Source organism: Dermacentor andersoni, chromosome 1, assembly GCF_023375885.2.
Source record: "Dermacentor andersoni chromosome 1, qqDerAnde1_hic_scaffold, whole genome shotgun sequence".
NCBI lineage: Eukaryota > Metazoa > Arthropoda > Arachnida > Ixodida > Ixodidae > Dermacentor > Dermacentor andersoni.
Genome location: NC_092814.1, coordinates 61246841 through 61268035, shown reverse-complemented (window position 1 = coordinate 61268035; position 21195 = coordinate 61246841). Strand labels below are relative to the sequence as shown.

At 49.9% G+C, this 21195-nt stretch overlaps 1 protein-coding gene across 2 annotated transcripts in view; it reads right to left on the bottom strand.

The window, feature by feature from the left end:
• cv-2 (crosveinless 2-secreting protein) overlaps nt 1-21195 on the bottom strand; it is a 240203-nt gene that overhangs the window by 157329 nt on the left and 61679 nt on the right. The window contains exon 2 of one of the 2 annotated variants that reach the window (XM_050191325.3): nt 11423-11494. In XM_050191325.3, coding sequence (XP_050047282.1) covers nt 11423-11494 — 72 coding nt within the window. Of the gene's footprint in view, nt 1-2129; nt 2683-11422; nt 11495-21195 lie in introns of those variants that run through there. The other variant, XM_055061547.2, reaches the window with a different exon arrangement.

Below are 21195 nucleotides of genomic sequence, written 5' to 3'. Positions count from 1 at the left end.
TTGAGTATTCACGCAACTATGATGGCAAATAAGCCGAGCGTCGCAAAGCTTTCTTTTAATTTCCATTTTATTTAAATTCAGAATCTCAATCACTTGGAAACTATCGCAAGTCGTTCGTCAATAATTATTTCTACAAAACTTTACGGATGAATCGTCAGACCGGCACTCGAGAAACCGGCACTTCTTAGCTGCACATTCGTCAATTACCTCCTATTTATTTTTCTTCTTTACTCTGTTTATTTTTGCCGCATTTATCTCGGTCATCTAGAGAGAAGCGTGTCCGTGTTGCGGCTCTCTTATCGAACATAACCCCCGGCGGCGACGGCGTTTTCGCTTTAAAACAGCCAATAAAGCTGATTGCATCTCGCACAATATAATTTGGTCATCGCTGGCCGTCTCAAGGTCTCCCGCTGTACGTCCGCTGAAGATGACAGGCGCGTGGTCATCGCGGGCGGGAGGCCAGCGACGGCCGCGCGAGGTAAGAAAGTAATAATAAAAAAAAACGCGAACAAAACACGAATAATTAAGAACCTCTGGCCCGAGGCGACGCGGGGCAAACAAAGCGAACAGGAAGCTCGCTCAGAAATGGCCTCAGGCCGCGCGCACAGCAGCTCGAGTCACGTGCCCTCGTCGTACACGAGAGAGAGAGAGAGAGAGAGAGAGTGCAAGGAAGGAATACGAAGACGCGAAGGCGCATTAAAGGAAATAAGTCTCGAAGCGAAAGGTGCTGGAAGAGAGGAGTTAAAATGACGGAGTGGGAAGGAGAGGGGAACAGTGGGCCGCCGCCATACGGCCGTACCCTCGACCCGAACCAGACGCGCGGGCACTGACGGTCGAGAAGCAGCGCGCCTGAAAAGACGCTCACCGCGGCCATACGAGCTTTGTCGCTTATTATTTTTTTTTTCCCCTCGCGGAGCCCTTCGGAGGCGACAAATAAACAGCGAACCCTTTCTTCTGCAAACAGGTGCGTCGAGGCGAAATGTCTCCCGCCCTTGAGCTGCTCATCGCCGCCGCTCCTCGGCGGCTGCCTGTTTTTCCTCGCCGAGCTGCAGGCTAGCAGTGCAGAGCCGTTTGCTTAACCCCCGGACCATTATTCCTGTCGTCCTACTTGGCCCATTCCGCTCGCGGTGCGCGCGTGCTTCAGACGCTGGGGGTGCCGCGAGCGCGCGAACCTCGGAGTACGCCAATCAAGGCCTGCCGGCGCCCACGCGTCCCGAAGTGCGCATAGGCGCGTTGCTGCGATGCCATCGCCGCGATTGCAGTGTTTGTTTACTACGTAGTGCGGCGTTTGGTGCGGGTGCTACGAATGGGCGCCAGACACCAGTGTTTGAAAATGTTGCGCCTCTTTCGTGCTGTTCCGTGCATCAAACACGCTGTTTTGCTTCGCAGTTACCGCTTGGGTATGCGCTATGACGTTCGATGCTCGCTCTCTTCAACCCCCACCCCCCACCTACGCCGTTTCCCTCAGACCATTCTATGTTTTCTTTACGCGCAGTGGTGACGCTAAGGTTACCTCGTTTTCTCGGCTGTGATTCTCATTAAACTTCTTTTTTTTTTCTTTTCTGTCTAGCCTGTATAGCAATTCGCTATACAGATGGAATAACGCTATACAGATGGAATTAGATGGAATAACAAAGGCTCGTCGCAACATATGCGTCGCGCACACTAATGGCTCGCAAGTAACACTAGCCACGCTACTGCCCGAGTAGCTGTCGTAACTTTATGCATACTGTATTATGTGTTGCTAAATAAGCGCGCAACCGGTAAAGTTCCTCGATCGTCAGTATCACGCGAAGTTAAGACTGCCGTGCCAGCCTCGCGATAAATTTTCAGTTACAGTAAATCTTTAAACGGATACCTCTAATATACGAAGCAGCTATTATTATGAGAATTCGGAGGCCCAATAACTATTGTTCGGACTGGATACCGTGTGTGGCCACTTGCACCTTTCGCTAACTCTTAAATGGAACGATTCCCTGTGCGCAATCGCAAGGCGCGACACGTGGTGAACGCCACGAGCTGAAACTGTCGCGTTTCATTCTGTTAGGAGCCGCGGGCTATAAAGCATGCTCCGCTATGCTTAATTAGAACCGTACCCTTCTGCAGCAGAAATGAGGAATGATACGCACCCCCATTCACTGCGTCAACGTGGTAGTAGAGCTCCTACTGCACGTCCACCCTGTTTTCTTGTTCCGCATGAATGGATTTGGAGCGCCGCACTTGACTCCTCTTGTTTTTGTCGGGAAGCGTATTACATTCCGTGCCGTGCAGTTTAAATAAGGAAACATTAGGAGAGTTTGAGCGTGAAGTGGTAAACCACTCGCCCTATAACTGATCGGCGGGGGCTATGCGCCAAGGAACGGCGAATGCGTCGCTGGAGCGTGGCGAGGCGATATATAGTGTGCACAACGCGTGCGCGCGCGTGTCTCGAGACTCGGGAGTGTGGCGGCTTTATCTTAAGCGCGGGCAAAAAGAAAAAAGAAAGAAAAAACCGGAGAAAATGCGCTCTGGGCGATGGCGAGCAATGAAACAAAGACGCGGCGAGTCGAATGTAGCAAAGACGACGCATTTCGACTCGTTCGTCCACGACGGCCGCCGGGAATGCTAAGGCGGTGGGAGTCGAAGGCCACATTCCAAGCCCACCTGGGTTCTTTTGACGGTGTGGAAAGTGGCGCGTCACAAGAAGCGTCTGAAGCACCGCGTGCTACGTGACACGTGTTCGGCACGTGACCGCGCTCTCCCTTACGAACCGATGCATGAACGGCTGAGGCGGAACGCTTGAAGTTTGAAAAACGATGCGTCCATGGCTATTACACCATAGTCACAAACAGCAACCGTACGGTATTCCCCTCCGTCTTTCTTTGACAGTGATATCCCACGTTTCCTAGATTCTAAGCTCCCTATTTCACGGCAACCTTCGCTAGGCATTAGAACAAGACGTTTCATTAAGCACTGTGTACGATGGTAGGATGGGGACGGCGCTTACACTGCAAAATGCCAAACTAGGACTTTTAATTATGCTCAATGGCTGTGCGGAGCAGTGAGCGGGCGCCAAGCGAGTACCTTGAAAAGAATCGTTGAACTTGGCCTAGGCTGCGCTTGAATTAAATAACAATAAATTACGACGCGCAGGTGCGCTAGACGCGTTTGCGCAGGCGCTATTATTATGAAATGTGGTAATGCAGACGCGCCCACCAGGCTGCGCACACACGCAGACAGGCGCCAGACGCACGCCCGCCGACGATGTCGCACCGAATAAAGACTCGCCACGCGAACTAAGTCGCCCTCGCCGCAGGCCTCGCTAATACAGTTTCGCCTACCTAATTTATTCACGAATATCCCATCTTTCTGCGTGAGTAATGACGCAACGAGGCACGCGCAGTGGAAATTCAGCGAAAGAAAAGTCTACACGCAGCTCCTTTTGTTGAAACGTTATGCGTGAGCTGGCCTATAGACCACGTTCGTGCGTAATAAGCGTATATACACTGTGGCCAGGCAGTGATTTATGCGGCTACTATTTCGAATTTTACGAGGAAAAAGAAACCTCCATGATCCAAGATTGACGATGGGTATATGTGCGGCCGAAACGCCTGAACATGAGTGCAAATTTATTTCGCAGCGACCGTAGAAAGCTTAACGGGAGGTTTTGCGAAGGGTAGTTTCTTAAAGCACAGTACCAAGTCCCGGGCGATGCCGTACCATGCACGCGACATTGAGGTCACACGCAGTGCGCCTTCCCTCGCACGACGACCGGCATTGTTGTCCATTGTATGCCATAGCTGCACAGCGCGGAAACCAGTCTGCACTCGCCGTGACAGATGAAGACAGAGAGTGCTTTGCTAACGGAATGTTGTGTTGGCGAATGACCCCAAGGGGCGTCTTCAGCGTATATTCGGGCTGCAGTAAAGTCGGTACAGGGCTGCGTTGCGCAAGGCCTATCACCCCCCGCTTCCCCTGTTCTTTTATACATCTGCCGCTGTAAACTGCACTTTGCGAAGTGTAAAGGAGAAAGAATGCTAGCTTAAAGGCAAGAGGAAACGAAAGTATAGTGAAACACGCATTGTCACGACAGCAAAAGCTACAGCTATAGCTCTCGTCAAGTTTCTGTGGTCAAGCCTAGCTCCTCGGTGTACACATTTTGCTGGATCCCGCCGTGGTTCCTCAGTGGCAATGGTGTTGGGCTGATAAGAAGGAGGGCGCGGGATCGAATCCCGGCCACGGCGGCCGCATTTCGATGGGGGCGAAAACACCCGTGTACTTAGATTTACGTGCACGTTCTTCACTACGGCGTGCCTCATAATCAGAAAGTGGTTTTGGCACGTAAAACCCCATAATTTAATTTCTTAACATTTTGCTGTCGTCGGTGACATCTGCTATCATCGCCGTCGATCATCTGCCATTAACGGTGTCACTGAGCAAGAACGTCACAAGGTTTCTGGCATGACATCGTGTTTTGGGGCTCGTACGTGGGTTCGGTCACGTAGTATCTGCAGCTTATAGGCAGCATTTTCCCTTAGTAATAACCAAGCCATTTTCCGTCGCCAAATGGATGATTATTTGATTGAAAAAAAAAAAAAAACAAATTCGAGGACTCCTAAGCACTTCTTATGAGTTGTGAATGCGAAATCATGAATGTCCAATTGAACGCCGTTGAGCGGTCCTTCGAGTTATGAACTCCTCGGGGGCAAGCGAGCGCGTTGAGACGATTGACGCGTTTTGATTTGGCTTTATACCGAGGAACACTTAGAACGCAGACGAGAGCTTGTGCGGACAAAGAACGCGCGGATAACAGATTTCCGAGAGCGAGGGTGACGTGGCGTCGCGGCTATGCCCTCTCCCCTCACGCAATACCGCGACAGCCGGCGTACCCTTTCGCCCGTTCTGCTCCGTCGAGGCCCGAGCCAGCAAGCGCAAACCAGCGTCACGAGCGCGCAACGCCCGCGGCGTCGCAGCCAAGGGGAAGTTTCGATGCTACAGACGCCGCTGGATTTCTCGCTCAATGGGTCATTTGACGCTTTCGCATCAATAGATGTTTTATTTGATGGGATGGCACTTTGGCCTAATACGAAAATGGGAAAAATGGGCAAAATCTGTCTGAAGTGGAAGGCGCGATGCGAGGAGCAGTATCTTCAACCGGTTAAAAGCCCGGATTCCCTGGCAAAAGCCAGGAGAGATGAGAAATGAATGGTAATATAGTTCCGAAATAATAGTTCCCTGGTGTCAACTTATTTAGTGTTGCTCTTTAGCGAGCTTTTCAAAGATCTTGCCCCACACTGTCCTATCCATTTCCATGTCGTCCTTGTGAAAGAATATTGACCCGACAAGAAATGCACGATGCCACCTTCGTTGGGATCGGCCGAATGAGTGTTCCCACCACAGTACTTTTCCCGTCTCCAACCTCCGCTCTCCACCGTTTGCTCTCGATATTTCTTGCGCGGAACCCCGCAACCCGCTCTCCGCAGCGGCGTTCTACTGGGCTGTTCGGTCGGGCGAGAAAAAGAAAAAAGAAAGAGAGGAAAGGGCACAGAGGGGAGAGAGAAAGTTGCGGGTGCTGACAGCCACAAATCACGGCTCCCCGGGGACCTTTTCAAGTAGGTGTCCGCACGGGGCGCCGAAGGAGCCGCCGACTGCCCCAAAGCGCGAACCGAAACTCGCCCGCCGGTCCCATGGCTGCTCTGTGGGCTCGAATGCTGGGAGCGCGTCGCTGCATTCCAGGCATCGCTGCACGAGCCAGAGGCGAGGCCTGCTGCAGAGCCGGGATGGTTCGCCGGGTTTCCATTCCACCACCGCTGCGTCAAGCCACGATGGCAACGGACGAAAGGAGCAGCCTACCACCAGACAGGCGCGAACCGATCGACGACGAATCAACTAGAAAACGAATTACTGCGTCTATCGTTCGCTTCTTTTTTCTTCTTTCTAATGAAGGCTGTAAAAGAGAATTTTGTGCGACTTCTCGGATAAAGAGTGGCGAGGTTGCGCCAAGCATTTGACATCCAATCAACAATTACCGCTGTTCCTTTATTTTTCTTCTAGTGCTTTTTTTTTTCGACAGCAACGCAAAATATTACGGCATTTTTTTTCTGTGTATCAGACATCGCACTTGGAGATACGAAATGTGCTAAGACCACGGACTAGTGCCTCCTGTGCGGCCCGCGCGACGAAGGCGCTTTTGATTTGTCTGCGAGACACTGATTTCAACGAGATACATTGATGCTTTATGTTTGAATGAATGGTTTATTTCATCATCAGTTCAGCATACATATCCAGCGATACAGCGGGAAGGGGTGGCGAAAAGGCAACTGAATGCCTGACAATGCGCCAGTCCCCGCCCAGACCACGATATTGCACAACACTCAGCGAGTCACTGTCTAATACATCAATGTAGTTGTGTGCTTTGCGTGTGTTACGTGTACGTCGTGCGTGTATCACTTCATTTGCGATCGTATCGCAATTATCGGCATGCTAGGCGTGCTGCCAGGCAAGCCTCTACAGTTTTCATTAAAGAGCCTCTCTTTCTCTCTGATTGGTGGCGTTGATTAGAGCACAGAGGAGCAAGGTCCATAAACTACAGAAACCTAATCTGTCGATACAAAGTGACATATACAAAAAGGAGCCGACTGCAGTCGACAAGTACTCGGGAGCATTATATTCGTTCACTATTTTCAAAATAAAGTTTTATTGTCAAACCTGAACCATAAACGTACGATCATTCGTGCGGGGAGAAGGCGGAATTAAAAGAATTGATCACGCACGTGCCCTGCTCCCTCGAGCTATAAAACGTCGTTAAATCCGTCAAATAACTAAGAGTCTTTATGATCGCAACTTCTTCTAAGATTAGCGGACTTGAAAAGCGGCGACTTCGGCAGCATGTTATAAACTTACTCTGGAATCGGCGCAGAGTAAAGACATCCTTCTATTCGGGGAAGCAACCATAATCAAGATTAAAATAGAAATACACTTGGCTTCCGACGTGGACGCTCGATAGGTCTGGCCGAGGTCAATGACAAGTTCAAGCGGAGGCGGCAGCTCCGGCTACTTCGATTTACGACACTTCGGGCAGCAGGCGAAGACCTCTCGACAAATGCAATCCACTCGTATGTCGCCTCCACGGTCGCTGTTGTTATCCGCGCAAGATAATATTACGGGCATTTTTTTTTTTGTCCTGTCTGCTCCCAGTAATGTCAACTTTTCACTAGACAAGAACGCCACTGTCCTATAGAAAATCCAAAATAAACTGCTTTGTCACGCTTCACTTTTGTGGATATTTGTGACCAAAACGAACAACTTCAATGAACGCTATCCTGTGCTGGCGGCAGAAACTTCCAACACAATAAGTGAATAGAGTGAATAGAGACTTCAGTGAGGAAAAGGAAGGTTTAATTAAATACGTTCATTAGTTGGCAGTGTGCCATCTTGCCGATGCTGATGTCAGCCATATGATTGCGAAGCTCATTATATCCCGTAATTAAAGGGTGGTGACAGTGACACTCTCTTATGTGATGATGAAACAGTGTGCATTCGCACTAGCGAAGCCTGAACACCCACACCCAGAACTGTCAAAGCTGTATCTGGTGTTTTTTGTTTGTTTGTTGGTTGGTGTGCTGGTTTTCCGCCCTGAAGAAAAAAAAAAAGCACACTTGCTATATCGCTTTGTGTCGCTGAAGAACGAAAAATATAATATTAATTTCGTAGCGCAGGTTAGCCCATAGATAGTAGACGGCAGTATTCCTTAAGCTCCGTCATAATTAGAACTTTCTTTGCTCTTCCTATCGTAAAGACTCATGATAAGAAATATAGCGAAGAAAGCACAGACCTTTTCCTCGGGCTTTGTTACACAGAGCGAATGCCTACTTGCTATGCGACTGCTTTCATTTGGCCGATCTCGCCTGTAGCTCCGCCGTGCCGCCGAGTGTGTTTGCTTCTCCGCGTGCCTGCGCCCGCGCATAATAAAGTGGCAGAGACGCGTTTCATACATATTCACGAGGCGCCTTATGCAAGCCCATTATCTTACGCCGCGCATTCGTCGCCCCAGCGCTGGACACCCGAACTATCAGCGGATAACGCTCCGAGGCATGTCGCCTCGCTAAAGATGCGCCACACAGTTCTGCGGCGCCTAATTACAATGGAGAATCGCTGGCAACAGGCGACAAGGTAACGCCGCCGCAGAGCCTTTCCACGGGGCGACCCTCGATATAAATCTTTCGCCGGCTCTCGCGTCGCGAGGGGCAAGGCGGGAGAAAAAGGACGCTCAACAGTCAGCGCCGAGTCGTTGCAGAAGCGCGCGAGCGCGTTGACGTGAGAGATTCCTGACTGCTTAACGCGGCGGCTGCAGTTCGAAAGCAGCTGTTCCACGCTACCGGTATAGGTGCTTGCTTTGCGCGCGGTGTACGTCCAGCTGTTTTCGTTTACTATGTGTCGAGCACTGTGTTTACTGCGTCGAGCACTGGAATTCATTGATTCTGAAAGACCTCGAAAATGGGCTGTGTTCTGTGATTCAAAACCGGCATTACAGTGCACGCAGTCGGTTCTCCGACACGGATGTCATGACCTATTGACATACGAAGTCGTGAAACTTTACCATGATGTCCAACAAAAAGGCCACGAGGTCGTTTTTCAATGGGTACCTGGCCACTGTGGAATCAGTGGCAATGATTCCGCCGATAACGCTGCTCGCACAGCACATCAAGAAGAGCACAGCGTTCCAATTCCGCTTTCGAGGACTGACGCTGCAAGGCAGCTTAGACACCTGGCACGCAGTCTCACAGTGACCGAGTGGAACTCGCCAAACTTACAACTTACACGACTGCATCGACTAAACCCCTCCCTGCAACTCCGACCTCCACTCGGACTTCCTCGACGCGAAGCTACGCTTCTCTGTCGCCTCTGGTTAGGAGTTGCCTTCACAAAGGCATACTCTACATCAATTGGAGTGACTGACAGTGCAGCATGCGAGGTCTGTGGCACCGAAGAAAACATCGACCACCTGCTGTGCCACTGTCCAAGATATGCCCTAGAGAGACAAGAACTTGCCAAAGCTTTCCAAAAACTGGACAATCGGCCGCTTTCTGTGCAGGTTTTGCTGGAACACGCCCCCATCGCCCGTCGGCCCATAAAGCGGTGAAGGCGCTTTTGTGTTTCTTAAGGACGACGGGTTTGTGCGACCATCTGTGACTATTAATGCAATTTCTGTAAGACCACACGCGTCAGCGAACTTGCCGCAATTTTCTTCTTTCCTTCCCTCCTCTCTCTCCCTGTGATCTTTGTTTTCCCCTTTCCCATTCCCCCGGTGTAGGGTAGCCAACCGGACGTTATTCTGGTTAACCTCCCTGCCTTCTACTTGTCTCTTTCCTCCTCCTCCTCCCATGTGCCCGTTCGTTTGCTATCAAGGCGCGACAAATAGCCAGACTATTCCCTACACTATTGCTTCAATTTCCGTGACACACTTTCCTTCGTGCCCCTCCTGCTCTTCATAACCAAGTGAGAGACGGCGGCATTTTTGATGCGGTAGCAATTATATGGACACTCTAAGCACATAAGCACATTTCTGCCGGCGGCGTCGCCGTCGCCGTGTGGTTCCGTACAAAGTCCAAGGGCGATAACACCGTCGCCACACGCCCTACGCTGCATGTGCGAGCGAAAGCGTGTGAGGGTAGACGACGATCGCGGCTCATTGTCGCCCGCGCGAAAGGGACGGAAGCGGAGAGGAAGCACGAGGCGCCGAGGGGAGGGTAGGGAGGGGGGCGGCGGTCTACTCCGGCCGCAAATGCGCATGTGGCGGCTGCGCGCGGCCGTATCTTGAGAAACGACCTGCGTTGGGGACAGAGTGATTCAAAACCGGCATTGGTGCGTCGGCGGCTCGTAGCTTTGGTGTGTGTTCTCGGCGCTCACTTCGCGTTGAAGCGATAGACATCACGAATATCACTTCGCTCGCTGCTGTTGCCGCGTTTCCTCACACCAGCGTTTTGACAGCGAGTGTCCACGGTCATCGAGTGTGATGTGTGCTGCGCTGACACCATGCTTGTTCATTTAGTTAGCAAGCGAATGTTTGCAAGTTGATACTGCCGATAAAATCACTATCCTTACTTCGTATGGATGTCTGCTAATTTGCTATCGCAATCGACGCTTCACCTTTCGGCCGTAACTACGACTTTCTTTTTTTTTTTTGTTCCACCTATTTCAACGGCAACCCGTTAACTCGAAAGTAAGCGATCGCACGATATCGCTTTCAGCATGCTGGACAGAACAGTGAGCTTTTAGCAGAACGAAACCTTCAAAAGTTGCTTGCCTTACTGTCCGTCTCCTTGTCCACCCAAATTAAGGTAAGTTATTTTAAAACGGGTGCATTCTCATTTTTATTTATCTGCGACAGCGATCGGAAGAAAAAAAAGATATGTGGCTTTGCATATCCCTCTGTCTCGATCGTCTGGAGAAACGCCGAGTACACCCGCTGACCTGTTGCGTGTACCTAGTCCGTCGTGCCTCAGCGCTTAATCCAGTAAGCATTCTGAAACAGCGCACCCAACTATCCCGCTCGTCTTTGTTAACGCTGCCCGGCGGCGCAGCCTGCGCCCGATGTAGCCGGTTTCTCGCGCACCTCTACTCTGCCTGCGAGCGTCGGCACGATTAGAGCCGCGAGGCTCATCTGGCCGCCGCCAGTGTAACAGACCGGCTCGCCTCCCACGCCGTCTGCTCGCCAGACGACGAGCACTGCATGCGCGCGCGACTCCACCCTTCAGCGCGGCATCCGGAAGCGGTCGACGGCGCTGGCTGCATCCGAATGGCTCGACGACGCACGTGCGTGGCTGCGTCCAAGGCTCGCCCGAAAACGAGGTGGTGGGCTGCTCGCAACCGCTGCCGCCGCAGCCACGCAACCAGAAGAATAGGAGCATAAAAGAAGCGAACATAAATCCGGTCTCTCGGCGTGCGCCGACGCCGTTCTTGCGCAGTCTTAGATAATGATGCGCCACGTCCCGGCGGCTTTCCCGCCGGAACAACCGGCCGCGCATTTCTCGCGGCTCGCCTGTTCTGTTCCCTTTCGCGCGCAGGCTTGTCATTCCGAGCACACAAGCGCCCAATAAAGACGTTCGACAAATGTTTGTTCCCTTACCGCCACCCACTTCCCCGGGACGCGAGCGCAATCGACGCTGTCGCAGTATGATAAGGAAACGTGCGATGAGCGAGCGCGGCAAGTTACCAACATGGCTTTCGCTGCATCACGGCGTCTTTAATCGACGTAACGCATGTTCCTCCTTCTTGGTTATTCCTTGAGCTTTGAAAGATTATAGAAATGCTCGCAGACATGTAACACGGCGCAGATGGTTGGAACTCTGCGAGCGTGTGCCGTGTACGGCATCTCGCCAAATGGCCAGCATGGTAAGTAACGCACTTAACAGCCTAAGCAAGGCAAAGAAACTCCGCGTACCTGGCTTCAAGAGAGTGGAAACGGTGAGAGAGAGCCATGAAGCGAGGATCAGCGCACAGGAGGGGGAGTGTCCTGCGTTACATGGAATGATTGCTGGTGAGAAGGGGCACAGTACAACACTTGGAAGACAGTACAACACTTGGGTGCAATAGCAGATGAACACACACAAACTGTTTCTTTCAACGATTCTGCATACGCTTTTTCGGATCAAGATTACATCACATATCGCTCTCGCTCCTCGCACCTATTTGCCGAGGGTGCAAACCATACTAAATAAATGTAATGCTAAGAATGCCGCTTTGCGAACAGGCGACAGGAATGGAACTAACCACCCCTCTACAAATTTTCCTGTCAAAATCGAATGGACTTATTGAAAGTGCCCAAGAGTCTAAGATATGCGTAGAAACTTCGTTCTGCTATATTCGTGTCACTAAACTGCCTCGTTGTAAGAAAGTTGTGTGTATGCAGTTCACAGGTTAGGACAACGCATGTATATATTCCTGTTAGCCCCTATGTAGCATGCGTTCTCTGCTCATACATATATGTTCATATGAATTTCTACCTGCTGAGGCAAACATGCACGTCGTCAATACGACTCACTGGCATGTTCTCTTTATTCTTTGTGTTTAAGCTTTATCCCCAGGAGCACCTCAATGTGAGAATACGTTTTACTCTATATTTGATTTTAAATTTGCGAAGCAAGATAACTGGGAACAAGTTTTTAGCATTTGTCCTTTGTTGAAAATAACATGTTCCATCTTGCGCGCATTACTCGGTTCGTAGTTCTGTCAACAATGGTTCTCATTAGGTAACGAATGATCAACAGCAGAAATCTCGTATTCTCTCCTAGGCATCCTAGATAAACGACATGAGACGTGGCAGCTATGCAAGAAAGCACAGGTGTAATTTATGCTGGGCCATCTGAACACATTACTAATCTTATTTTTAAACTAGACAAACAAAAACGCAGCGTCAGCGCCATAATTGAGAATGGGAGCGGGGACGGGAGGAAACATAGAATTTCAAAATAAATTTGCATTTTGACGGTGCATCACCCCTGGTGACAATGAATTCCATCGAGAATGAATGAATGAATGAATGAATGAATGAATGAATGAATGAATGAATGAATGTTGAAAAATGGCAGTCCTTGATATGTATGCTTGTACCTTAAAACAGTGGTCCACTTTTGATTGTTGGTAGTCATCTTACAATTAAGATATTCCAAAGCACAAATCCCAGTTCGGTTACGGTGAGCACTAAAGGAGAACTTAAACCAGAGGTGTTCGTGTTGGTCGCCTCAAGGAGACCCACCCCAAATCTGTATCTATATCAGTCATGCTTAAGAATCGGTTGAATCTTTGAAATACAAAATCGAACCGTAATAAAATGCTCCCGTCCTAGTGCGTCGATGTGTGTCTGATGGCGCGGATCTCAAACGGGACAGATAGACAGAATAATATATTTAACTGATGATTCAATGCCTATTTGGGGAAGTGGGTGAGGAGAAGGTAAAACGAGCTATTATGACTCTTTATGGAAACTTCAAACGCGAAACACTGCAGCGAGTTAACTTTTTCACGTCAGCCCGTGGTCGGATTCTGTCTTCCGAAGATGCCAACGTGTCGAGCTGGCGCTTGCCTAGGAATGTCTTTGGCGCAGGAGGTAGGCCTAACCCCAACATGGCCTAGCTGCTACGTTTGAGTGAGTCTTCGCCCGCCAAAGCCCTCTTAAGGCGTATAGGTAACAGGCCGCGCTCACAATTTTATGTAGCACTGAACATGCCTCGAGTCTTAGGATTGCGCTGCTCAAGACATTCGAAGGTATCACATGCAACCTAAGTGTACCACAATTGCAGTCAAAGAGCTGCATTCCATTTGTAGAAGCCAAGCCACTAGTTCTGGAATTTTGAACACGACTTACCCGAATCACCTACAAGTATACACAGATCGCTCTGTCAAAGTAAACGAAGACCGCTACGTTGCTGCATTCTATATTCCCTCTCTGAGATATACGTGGTCTGGCTGTGTGGACTGTATAGCTTCGTCGACAGTTGTGGAAGGCGTCGCAATAGCTGCTGCGCTGTGTGCAAACTAGATTTTGCCTCCACAGAATGTGGTTCTCCTTACGGACTCAAATGGCCGCGTTGCAACAGCTCTATCATGGTATACCGTCGATCAAGTTCCCGTGCAAATCACTAGACTTCGTGCAATGATTCGGCGACAAAAGGCTGTTTCACATGGCGCGATTTTCAGTCAGCGACACAGCGAATTCCGTCGCTCAGCGACCGCCGCGACGTCGTGGGCTCTCCGCGACTGGATTCCAACAAGTTGGTCGCGCCGTCGCTCAGTCGCAGCGATCGGCGCGATGTGGGAGGGGCAATGTGTGTTTCACCGCGCATTGGTAGCTCCGTGGAGCAATGTCGCGTGTCAGTTCTAGCTATGTTTACAGCGTACCCAACAGCGTGTGCGGCTGAGGAGCTTCATACATTTTTTTTTTATTTCGCTTACACAATTCGTTTGATAGGAGAAGCTGTACGCAATCGAGATCAGGAGGAGGACGCCGCTTCAACATAAGGCACGTACCCACTTGATCGCCGCCGTCGTCAACCTCTTCATCTCTACAAAGCGCGCCAGCCGCTTATATACATGCACACTGAACAGTAGTTTGTTCTTCTGCAAAAGCAAATACTCACCCAGGAAAAAAATTTGCTGCTTCCATAGTAACAACGAAACTAGAGTGTACTAAACGGAACCACCCCACCGACGCCGCCCAAGCCGCACGCTCATACTTGCGGTGTTGAGCAGCGCCTCACTCACCCTATCTGCAAGCTGTCGTAAAGTCTCAACGCCTTTAAACGTTAAAAATGGTGTACCTATTCTATTATCGAATAAAAATAGGAAAATTCGAACATTTGACTAGTTTCCATGTTGTTTTTATTTAACGATGCAGGCATGGATACTTTGTGAGCAGGAGGCAACCCTGCGCATCGCTGCGACGGATATCGCGCTCCCGCAAACGCATGTGAAAGCTGTGAGCGAAAATCGCTCTGCGACGTGCACGGCAGAACGATTTTTTTCTCCCCAATCGCGCCATGTGAAACAGCCTAAAGGCTTCACAGTAAAGCTTTAGTGAATTCCTTCCCACATTGGTATTGCTGGTAACGCAAAAGCTGATGCTCTTGCACACGCAGAGCTCCATCATCCTCCGAAAGTCAAGGCCCCAAAGAGTAATCAAGTTAAAAAAACCTGACATTCGAAATCACTCTGGCTTCCACCACATATGCCCTGCGTAACCAAGAGATTTTGTCGAGAGGTAGCCTCACTTCAATATCGAATAAGGACAGGATCCGCTAATACAACAGCATGGTTATTTAAGATGGGCATATCAATTCTTGGAACTGTATGGCATGCGACGAGACAGGAGACATTGAACACTTTCTATGGTCGTGCCCAAAATTATAAGATGAAAGGGACGCTCTCCTTGAAAATCTGCGAAAAAAAGCAAATAAAAGAGAAAAATAAAATAAAAAGAGGGATCTTCTACTTGCGTGCCTGCAACACATTGTGTTTCCCGAAGGATCAGTTATAGCCCGCAAGGAAATTTCACGTTTCCTTATCGCATTCTTAAGACAGACTGGTTTGATGGACATGCGGTGAAACGCCGCAGTGATATTGTAAGAGACTCTCGGGCAGAGCAATTGCCGGCCTTGACCGCCAGGCTAAACGTGCCTGTTGATACAACCCACTAACCTCACCACCCTAACATTGGTCACACAGTAGTCATGTATGTAGCTTCTTCACCGCCTTTTCTCTCGCGTTTTGATTCACCTTGCAAAAGGTTGCGAATCCTCCATGCATGGTTCGCTATACCATTGATGTATGTTGATTAATTGCCGTCGTCCGAGAAAGGAACACCTAGGTAGGTTGTACATATGGAACCTGGCTTTCAAGTTCCGATACAATCTCTAGCTTATTAAACTTTCTTGTGTTACGCATATGAATGCATCTTGCAGCGCTCAATTTCATCTTATTTTCTTCGCACCAGTATCACACGGAACTTAAGCAAACTTGCAAGCGTGCAGGTGTCCGACACTTTAGGCGCTTTTGCATACAAAACAGGCATTTTTTGACCAAATGCTACATTTAGTATGATTGGTAAATACAAGGGAAAGCAGTTTGCACTAGTCATCAGCATAAATCGTTGAAGAGTGCTCGAACGTAGCGGTGACCAAGTCCGTCTTGAGAACGTGGAACGGGGCGTGCTTTGCGGTGAGCCTCCCCCCCCCCCCTCCCCCCAACGTGGATGGAACATTCCCCCAGAAGGCCTTCAAACCTCTGACTTCGTCGCGTCAGGCTCACGCTGGCAGCGCCCTTCAGAAAGCCACCTTCGGCCTCGTTGGCCTGCGTCGCAATGGTTTTTAGTGCAATGTCAAAAAACGCCATCTTGCACTGTTTGGCTTCTCCTCAAGGACACTGGGCTTGCCGTGCTGCACGCTTTCCAGTGCTGTGCCGCACACTGGCGCCGTGCAACGGCAGCGCGGTGAATTGCCCGCGCCGCGCCCGCTCCTTGCGGAGCATATGCGCCGCCCGCCGCGAACGTCCCGAAACGGCCCCACGGTTGCTTGCGCTACTTAAGGCCACTTTGAGCAGGTGCCTACATGGCGATACCCGGTTGGTATGACTAGCACGGTGCATCTAGAGATAAGGAGAATAACGCGTCGAAGAAATTACGAAGCAGCAACCATATTGAACGTAGTTTCGACGCGACGCAGCGTTTCCCGGCGTCGGCGCGTCTAGCCTACAGCGCGTAACAATCGCGCTGTTGTCATGGTGGAAGTGCGTGCCATGGTGCGCTCGCTTTAACCGATGACCGCGCAGAACATGTATGTTTCGGGATTAAAGCACGATTGTCACTCATTGTAGAACGGACGCCTGCCGACGCCATGTCGAACGCACGTCGAAAATACGTTCCATGCGGTTGGCGCTTAAAAGAGAAGAACCTCATCTTCACAAAAGACAGATTTTTTATTATTTTCGCCAATAGCATATACATATTGCTAGAAACTGTCCCGTAGACCAATCGTGGAACTGTTTTTTCCGGAGTAAAGCCCCCGCCCTCCCCCAATAGTGGTTTTTACTAGCATTGTTATTGTACATAAAGTTAGTCAAAACTAAGGTAAGCTATCTTGAAGTGGGATTAAAGTGTTTTTAGCGCTCCATTATCGCTAATGCTCCCTTAATTTGGCGTCCAGCCCTGAGGGAGCGGAGGATATTTGGAAAGTTCTGATTCGATTTGCCATGTTATGGTATGCCTTCACAAAATGTGAATCATACACTTTTAAAAATGGACATGCAGGCTTAGCCTGAGATCTGCATTAAAGCGTCTTGGGGGCGACTCTTAGTTAACGTGACCGCGAGTCACAAAATTAACTTGCCTGTTCTTTTCAAGGCAACCTTTGTGAACCTGCATACGGCACGTAACGCACAGTGACGGCTAATGAACCGGCTAGTTGATAATGATGGGGGTACCACTTGTCATCGACGTACTACTGGTTTTCTTTCTAAGTCTTACTATAGTTGTTTGACTAAGTCCGGTTGGAGGAAGATGGCATAGAATGTCTAACATCATATGAATAACCTGAGCTCGTGACTAGGTTCCACTGCAGGCGTCGTTACATATTAGAAAAAAACAGCGTGTTCACAAACCAATGGCACGGCCTAAGTGATTTTATGCGAGTTTCATGATATGCAAATTTTAATGTTTGACAGACGGTCGTTCGCGAACGAAAACGCCGTCGTTGTCGAAATCTCTTGTACGTCTCGTTCGCGTCGCAAGAATCGGCCGCGCTAAAGGGGCAGGAAGTATTTCTTTGTAGAGGAATTGCGTACAAAAATATGCGCACAGAAAGTCTAGTCATGTATTAGGAAAGCGTAGCTTTAATAGTGCTCATAGTTATTTTAACTAGCCGCACAGACAGTCTCCATAAGTCGTATCAACATGAAACGTTCTCGTGATTTGAGTGGTTGCAAGCAGCTACCAGCGCAGATGCGCCATGGAGTATGCGCGCACGTCTTGGGAGATGTCTTGGGAGGCGGCTGTGTGGGCGTCCCTGCATGCCGTGTAGTGCACGGGTGGGTCGGTTCGCCCACGGGTGTCAGCCTTTCTCTCGCCGGGAGCGAACTTCGAGTCCATGGATATTCGGGTCTGCCCTTTGAACAAAATGTCATGGCACGAATACTACGCCGGACAACGCGGCCGCTGGGCCCTCTCGCCCGCGGAGACCAAAGCCGGCGAATTCGACTGGCGCGGTTCCAACGTGTCAATCAGCGCGCGTGGCCGCGAGCACCACTTAGGCACACAGTGGCGCACAGCTAGTCACTCCCGGTGCTTGTCGCCAGAGCTGCCGGGAATGTTGCAGCGCACGACAAAAAAAAAAAAAAAAGAAAAAAAGAAAAAAAAAGGGGGCTGCCGAAGAGACGCGTCGACAGCGGCGACACAAAGACACGCAAGGAGAAGACAAGCTGCGCGGCCCACAAAGGCGCTGCTTTGGACGGTCGTCGCGGAAACGCTTCGTGAACAAAACCAAGATGACCAGGCACATAAGTTGCGTTAGCTCCCCGCTTTGAGGGGACGAAGGTCCAATCCGGTCGATTCCCGGCGGCGAGGAAAAGATGGATGCGATCGGGACTATTCACGTACTCACCGCTCGAGTAGAATAGGAAGGCGGGGGGTGAGTAGAGAATGCCGTATTCTGAAGTCTGCGCAGACACCGACACCAGGCGGTGCATGGAGGCTCTTTGAGTGCCAAGATATCCACCCAGGAAGGCCCTTAGAGAGCGTGTACCTCCCAAAAGCGCTGGGATTCAGGGCGGATCTGAGTATTAACTGGTCAGAAGTCGAGATACGCAAGCGACCCTTGAAAAATTTGTAGGAAAAAAGAAGCAGGTAATAGATTGGTGGAACCGGAGTCGCTACAGGCATAGGTGACTGTACAATATGGAGACATGTTTTAATGAAGAGAGAAAAGATCAAGGAGTGATAGGTGCAATGCTAGAATACTGTGCATGTATATAATACCTGATTAGCTCAAGCCGGCTAGGTGATTATTTGTCGTTGCCCCGTTCTAAAGGAGATGCGTCTAGAAACCACCACCACCACCACCACCACCACCACCACCACCACCACCACCATCACCATCATCATCATCATCATCACCACCACCACCACCACCACCACCACCACCACCACCACCACCACCACCACCACCATCATCATCATCATCATCGTCATCATCATCATCATCACAGTCATCATCATCATCATCATCGTCATTCCTTCTCTCCTAAGCACGCCTCTCCCTAGATACAGAGGTGCTGCCGGCGGTAGAACTTGTCCGTATTGAGACACTTCTGACACAGAGATGATGAACCTGCATGTCTCAAATCATTGTAACAATAAGGGATATAAAATAGGTAAGGGTCAGTCGCTATACAGGGAAAAAATAGCTTTGTTGTAGCCTCCGAAGCGTGAACATATAACCGTCGTGTCACCCAACATTCCGCTACAAGAACTCTTATTCTAAGCTTTCGGCGTTCATGACAGCGATACTGCGCCCATGTATTAGACGCTGAGCCCGTCGCCTAAACGTTGCTGTAAATGTACTCCTTAACGTGATCTTGAGCTCTCACGCTGTGAGTCACGAACGTAAGGGCGGCGTATACGGCGGCCTGGCTTAAAGCAGTCTCCAACGTCAACGGCGTCGGCCCCTGATTACGAGGCAAAGTAGGAGCAGTGACTAACGCGTCGATGTATAGCAGCCAGATGGTGGGAAGCGGTACGCTCGCAGATGTCCCCCACAAGTGAGCGCGCCCAAGCGGGGAGACTTCAGATCTTAATCGAGCAACCTGATCTGATCGCGGAGCTGACGGTGCACACAGAGGCCGCGTTCCGGAGTGGCAGCTGGATGGCCGACGCTGTTTGTAAGTGACCTGTGTGCTTTCTTTTAAATCGAGCTTAAGCGCGGCGAAACTGAAGCGCGGTATTCATAAGGGGCGTGTTTTTTGTTTGTTTGTTTATTGTTCTTTTGAATCTCGCCTTGGTTGATGCTGGACACACGTTTCAAACGCTCATCGACCGGCGTTCAATATACGCTGAAGAGGGAGAAGCTTTAAAAGAGTGCGCAAGAAAAGTCTATTAGTCAGAACCTTCCCAGCAATGAGCGTCCCGGGCAGATATACAAAAACTATGACGTCAGTGTGCTGCGGTAGGCAGCACACACTGTACGTTATTGTGGATGCCCACATATAAGTCGCCTACGCGCGTGGACAGGGACAAATTGAAGGCAGGAAATAAATAGCACTTTTACGTTGCTAACAGCCCCCGCCATATTTACCTAACTTTCTGAAGTCGTTCATTTACCAAGGAACAGCACAACAAGAGGATACACGGAGGGAAAAAAAAAGAAAGACAATATCGGTCACTTGTGCGCCAACAGAGGAGCACGCACGCACGCACATAGAAGGAGAGATGCGGTTGAAACGACCGATGATAGCTTGCACGTTGTACCTACTCTTGCACGGGCAATAAAGCATGCGAGCAGTTTTACTGCGTGCTATTCATGTTGGAACGTCTGCCCGAACCAGTGCCTTCCTTTCACGGCCGCCACTCTACAAATAAGGCGGCGCTGAGATGGTCGTTACCACAACAAAAGGGGGTCATCACCGACATGGCTATTTATGTACAATACGTAAACACGCCGCCTGAGTTACGCGCAGTAATTGTGTCTCCAAAGGCTTCTTTCAAAAACCTCCGCAGTCACCATGGTAATGTCGCATTGGGCGTAAATTTTAGAGCTGCCAGCATAAAGGCGGGAAAGAGGCCGCCGTTGGGGAGAAGCCCGCCGTGAAAACTGCCACTGTGCGAAATCTGTGAAGCGTGGCGCTTAGAGATCGCTGTTTGGGCTAGGCTTTGATTTGTTGTTTGCTGCCTTTTTTCTGCCCTAACAACAAAAGTAAATGCTGTTAGACAGCAGCCGAATCGAGCTGTTAGCCGACCAACAAGCACACACCAAAATGCAAGAATGCCCTCGGTTCGTAAACTTTCTCTGTAGCGCTCGAAAAAGCCGTGGTTTACAGACTCCCCCCCCCCCCTTTCCCTTTCATCTTTAGAGGAGCGATAACGTCGTTGTAGTCAGCGTATTTCTTCATTATTATGCGAGCGTGTAATGGAAGACGTGCAATGCTATGCGCACACGGAGGCACACTATCGTCAACGGCATCCTCGCTCAGCTAGGCATTCGCGAGCGCCCTTCCCGCGCAGACGCGCACGCACGCGTGTTCATGCAGCGTTCTGTAGTCCTTTAAAAAAATAATCGTATACAGCAGAAGCGCAGTGTTTCTTGTGGGTTGTACGTTCAGTGCCTTGTCATCCTGAGACTTCGTTTTCTTTGTAGCAAAAATATTTTTGGAGTAAGAAAATGCTCATTGTTGGGCATCACTAAAGTCCGATTTAGCTACTTCTCGCTCAAAACGCTGGAAAATATTCTGCTAATACGAAACAGGGAACCGGCAAGTGATAATTACAGCGAAATATTTTCGAAGAACAACAACAACAACAACAACGCTGTTTGGTCCACTCTTCTTTTTAAATTTATACATCAGATGCGGACTGGGGCTCACCAAATGTGAACACTAACTGCAATGTACGTGGCGCTCGATAGAGCGAAAGCTCTGTGCTGAATACCGGAGCCGGGGCACAGAGTCGACGCGAGG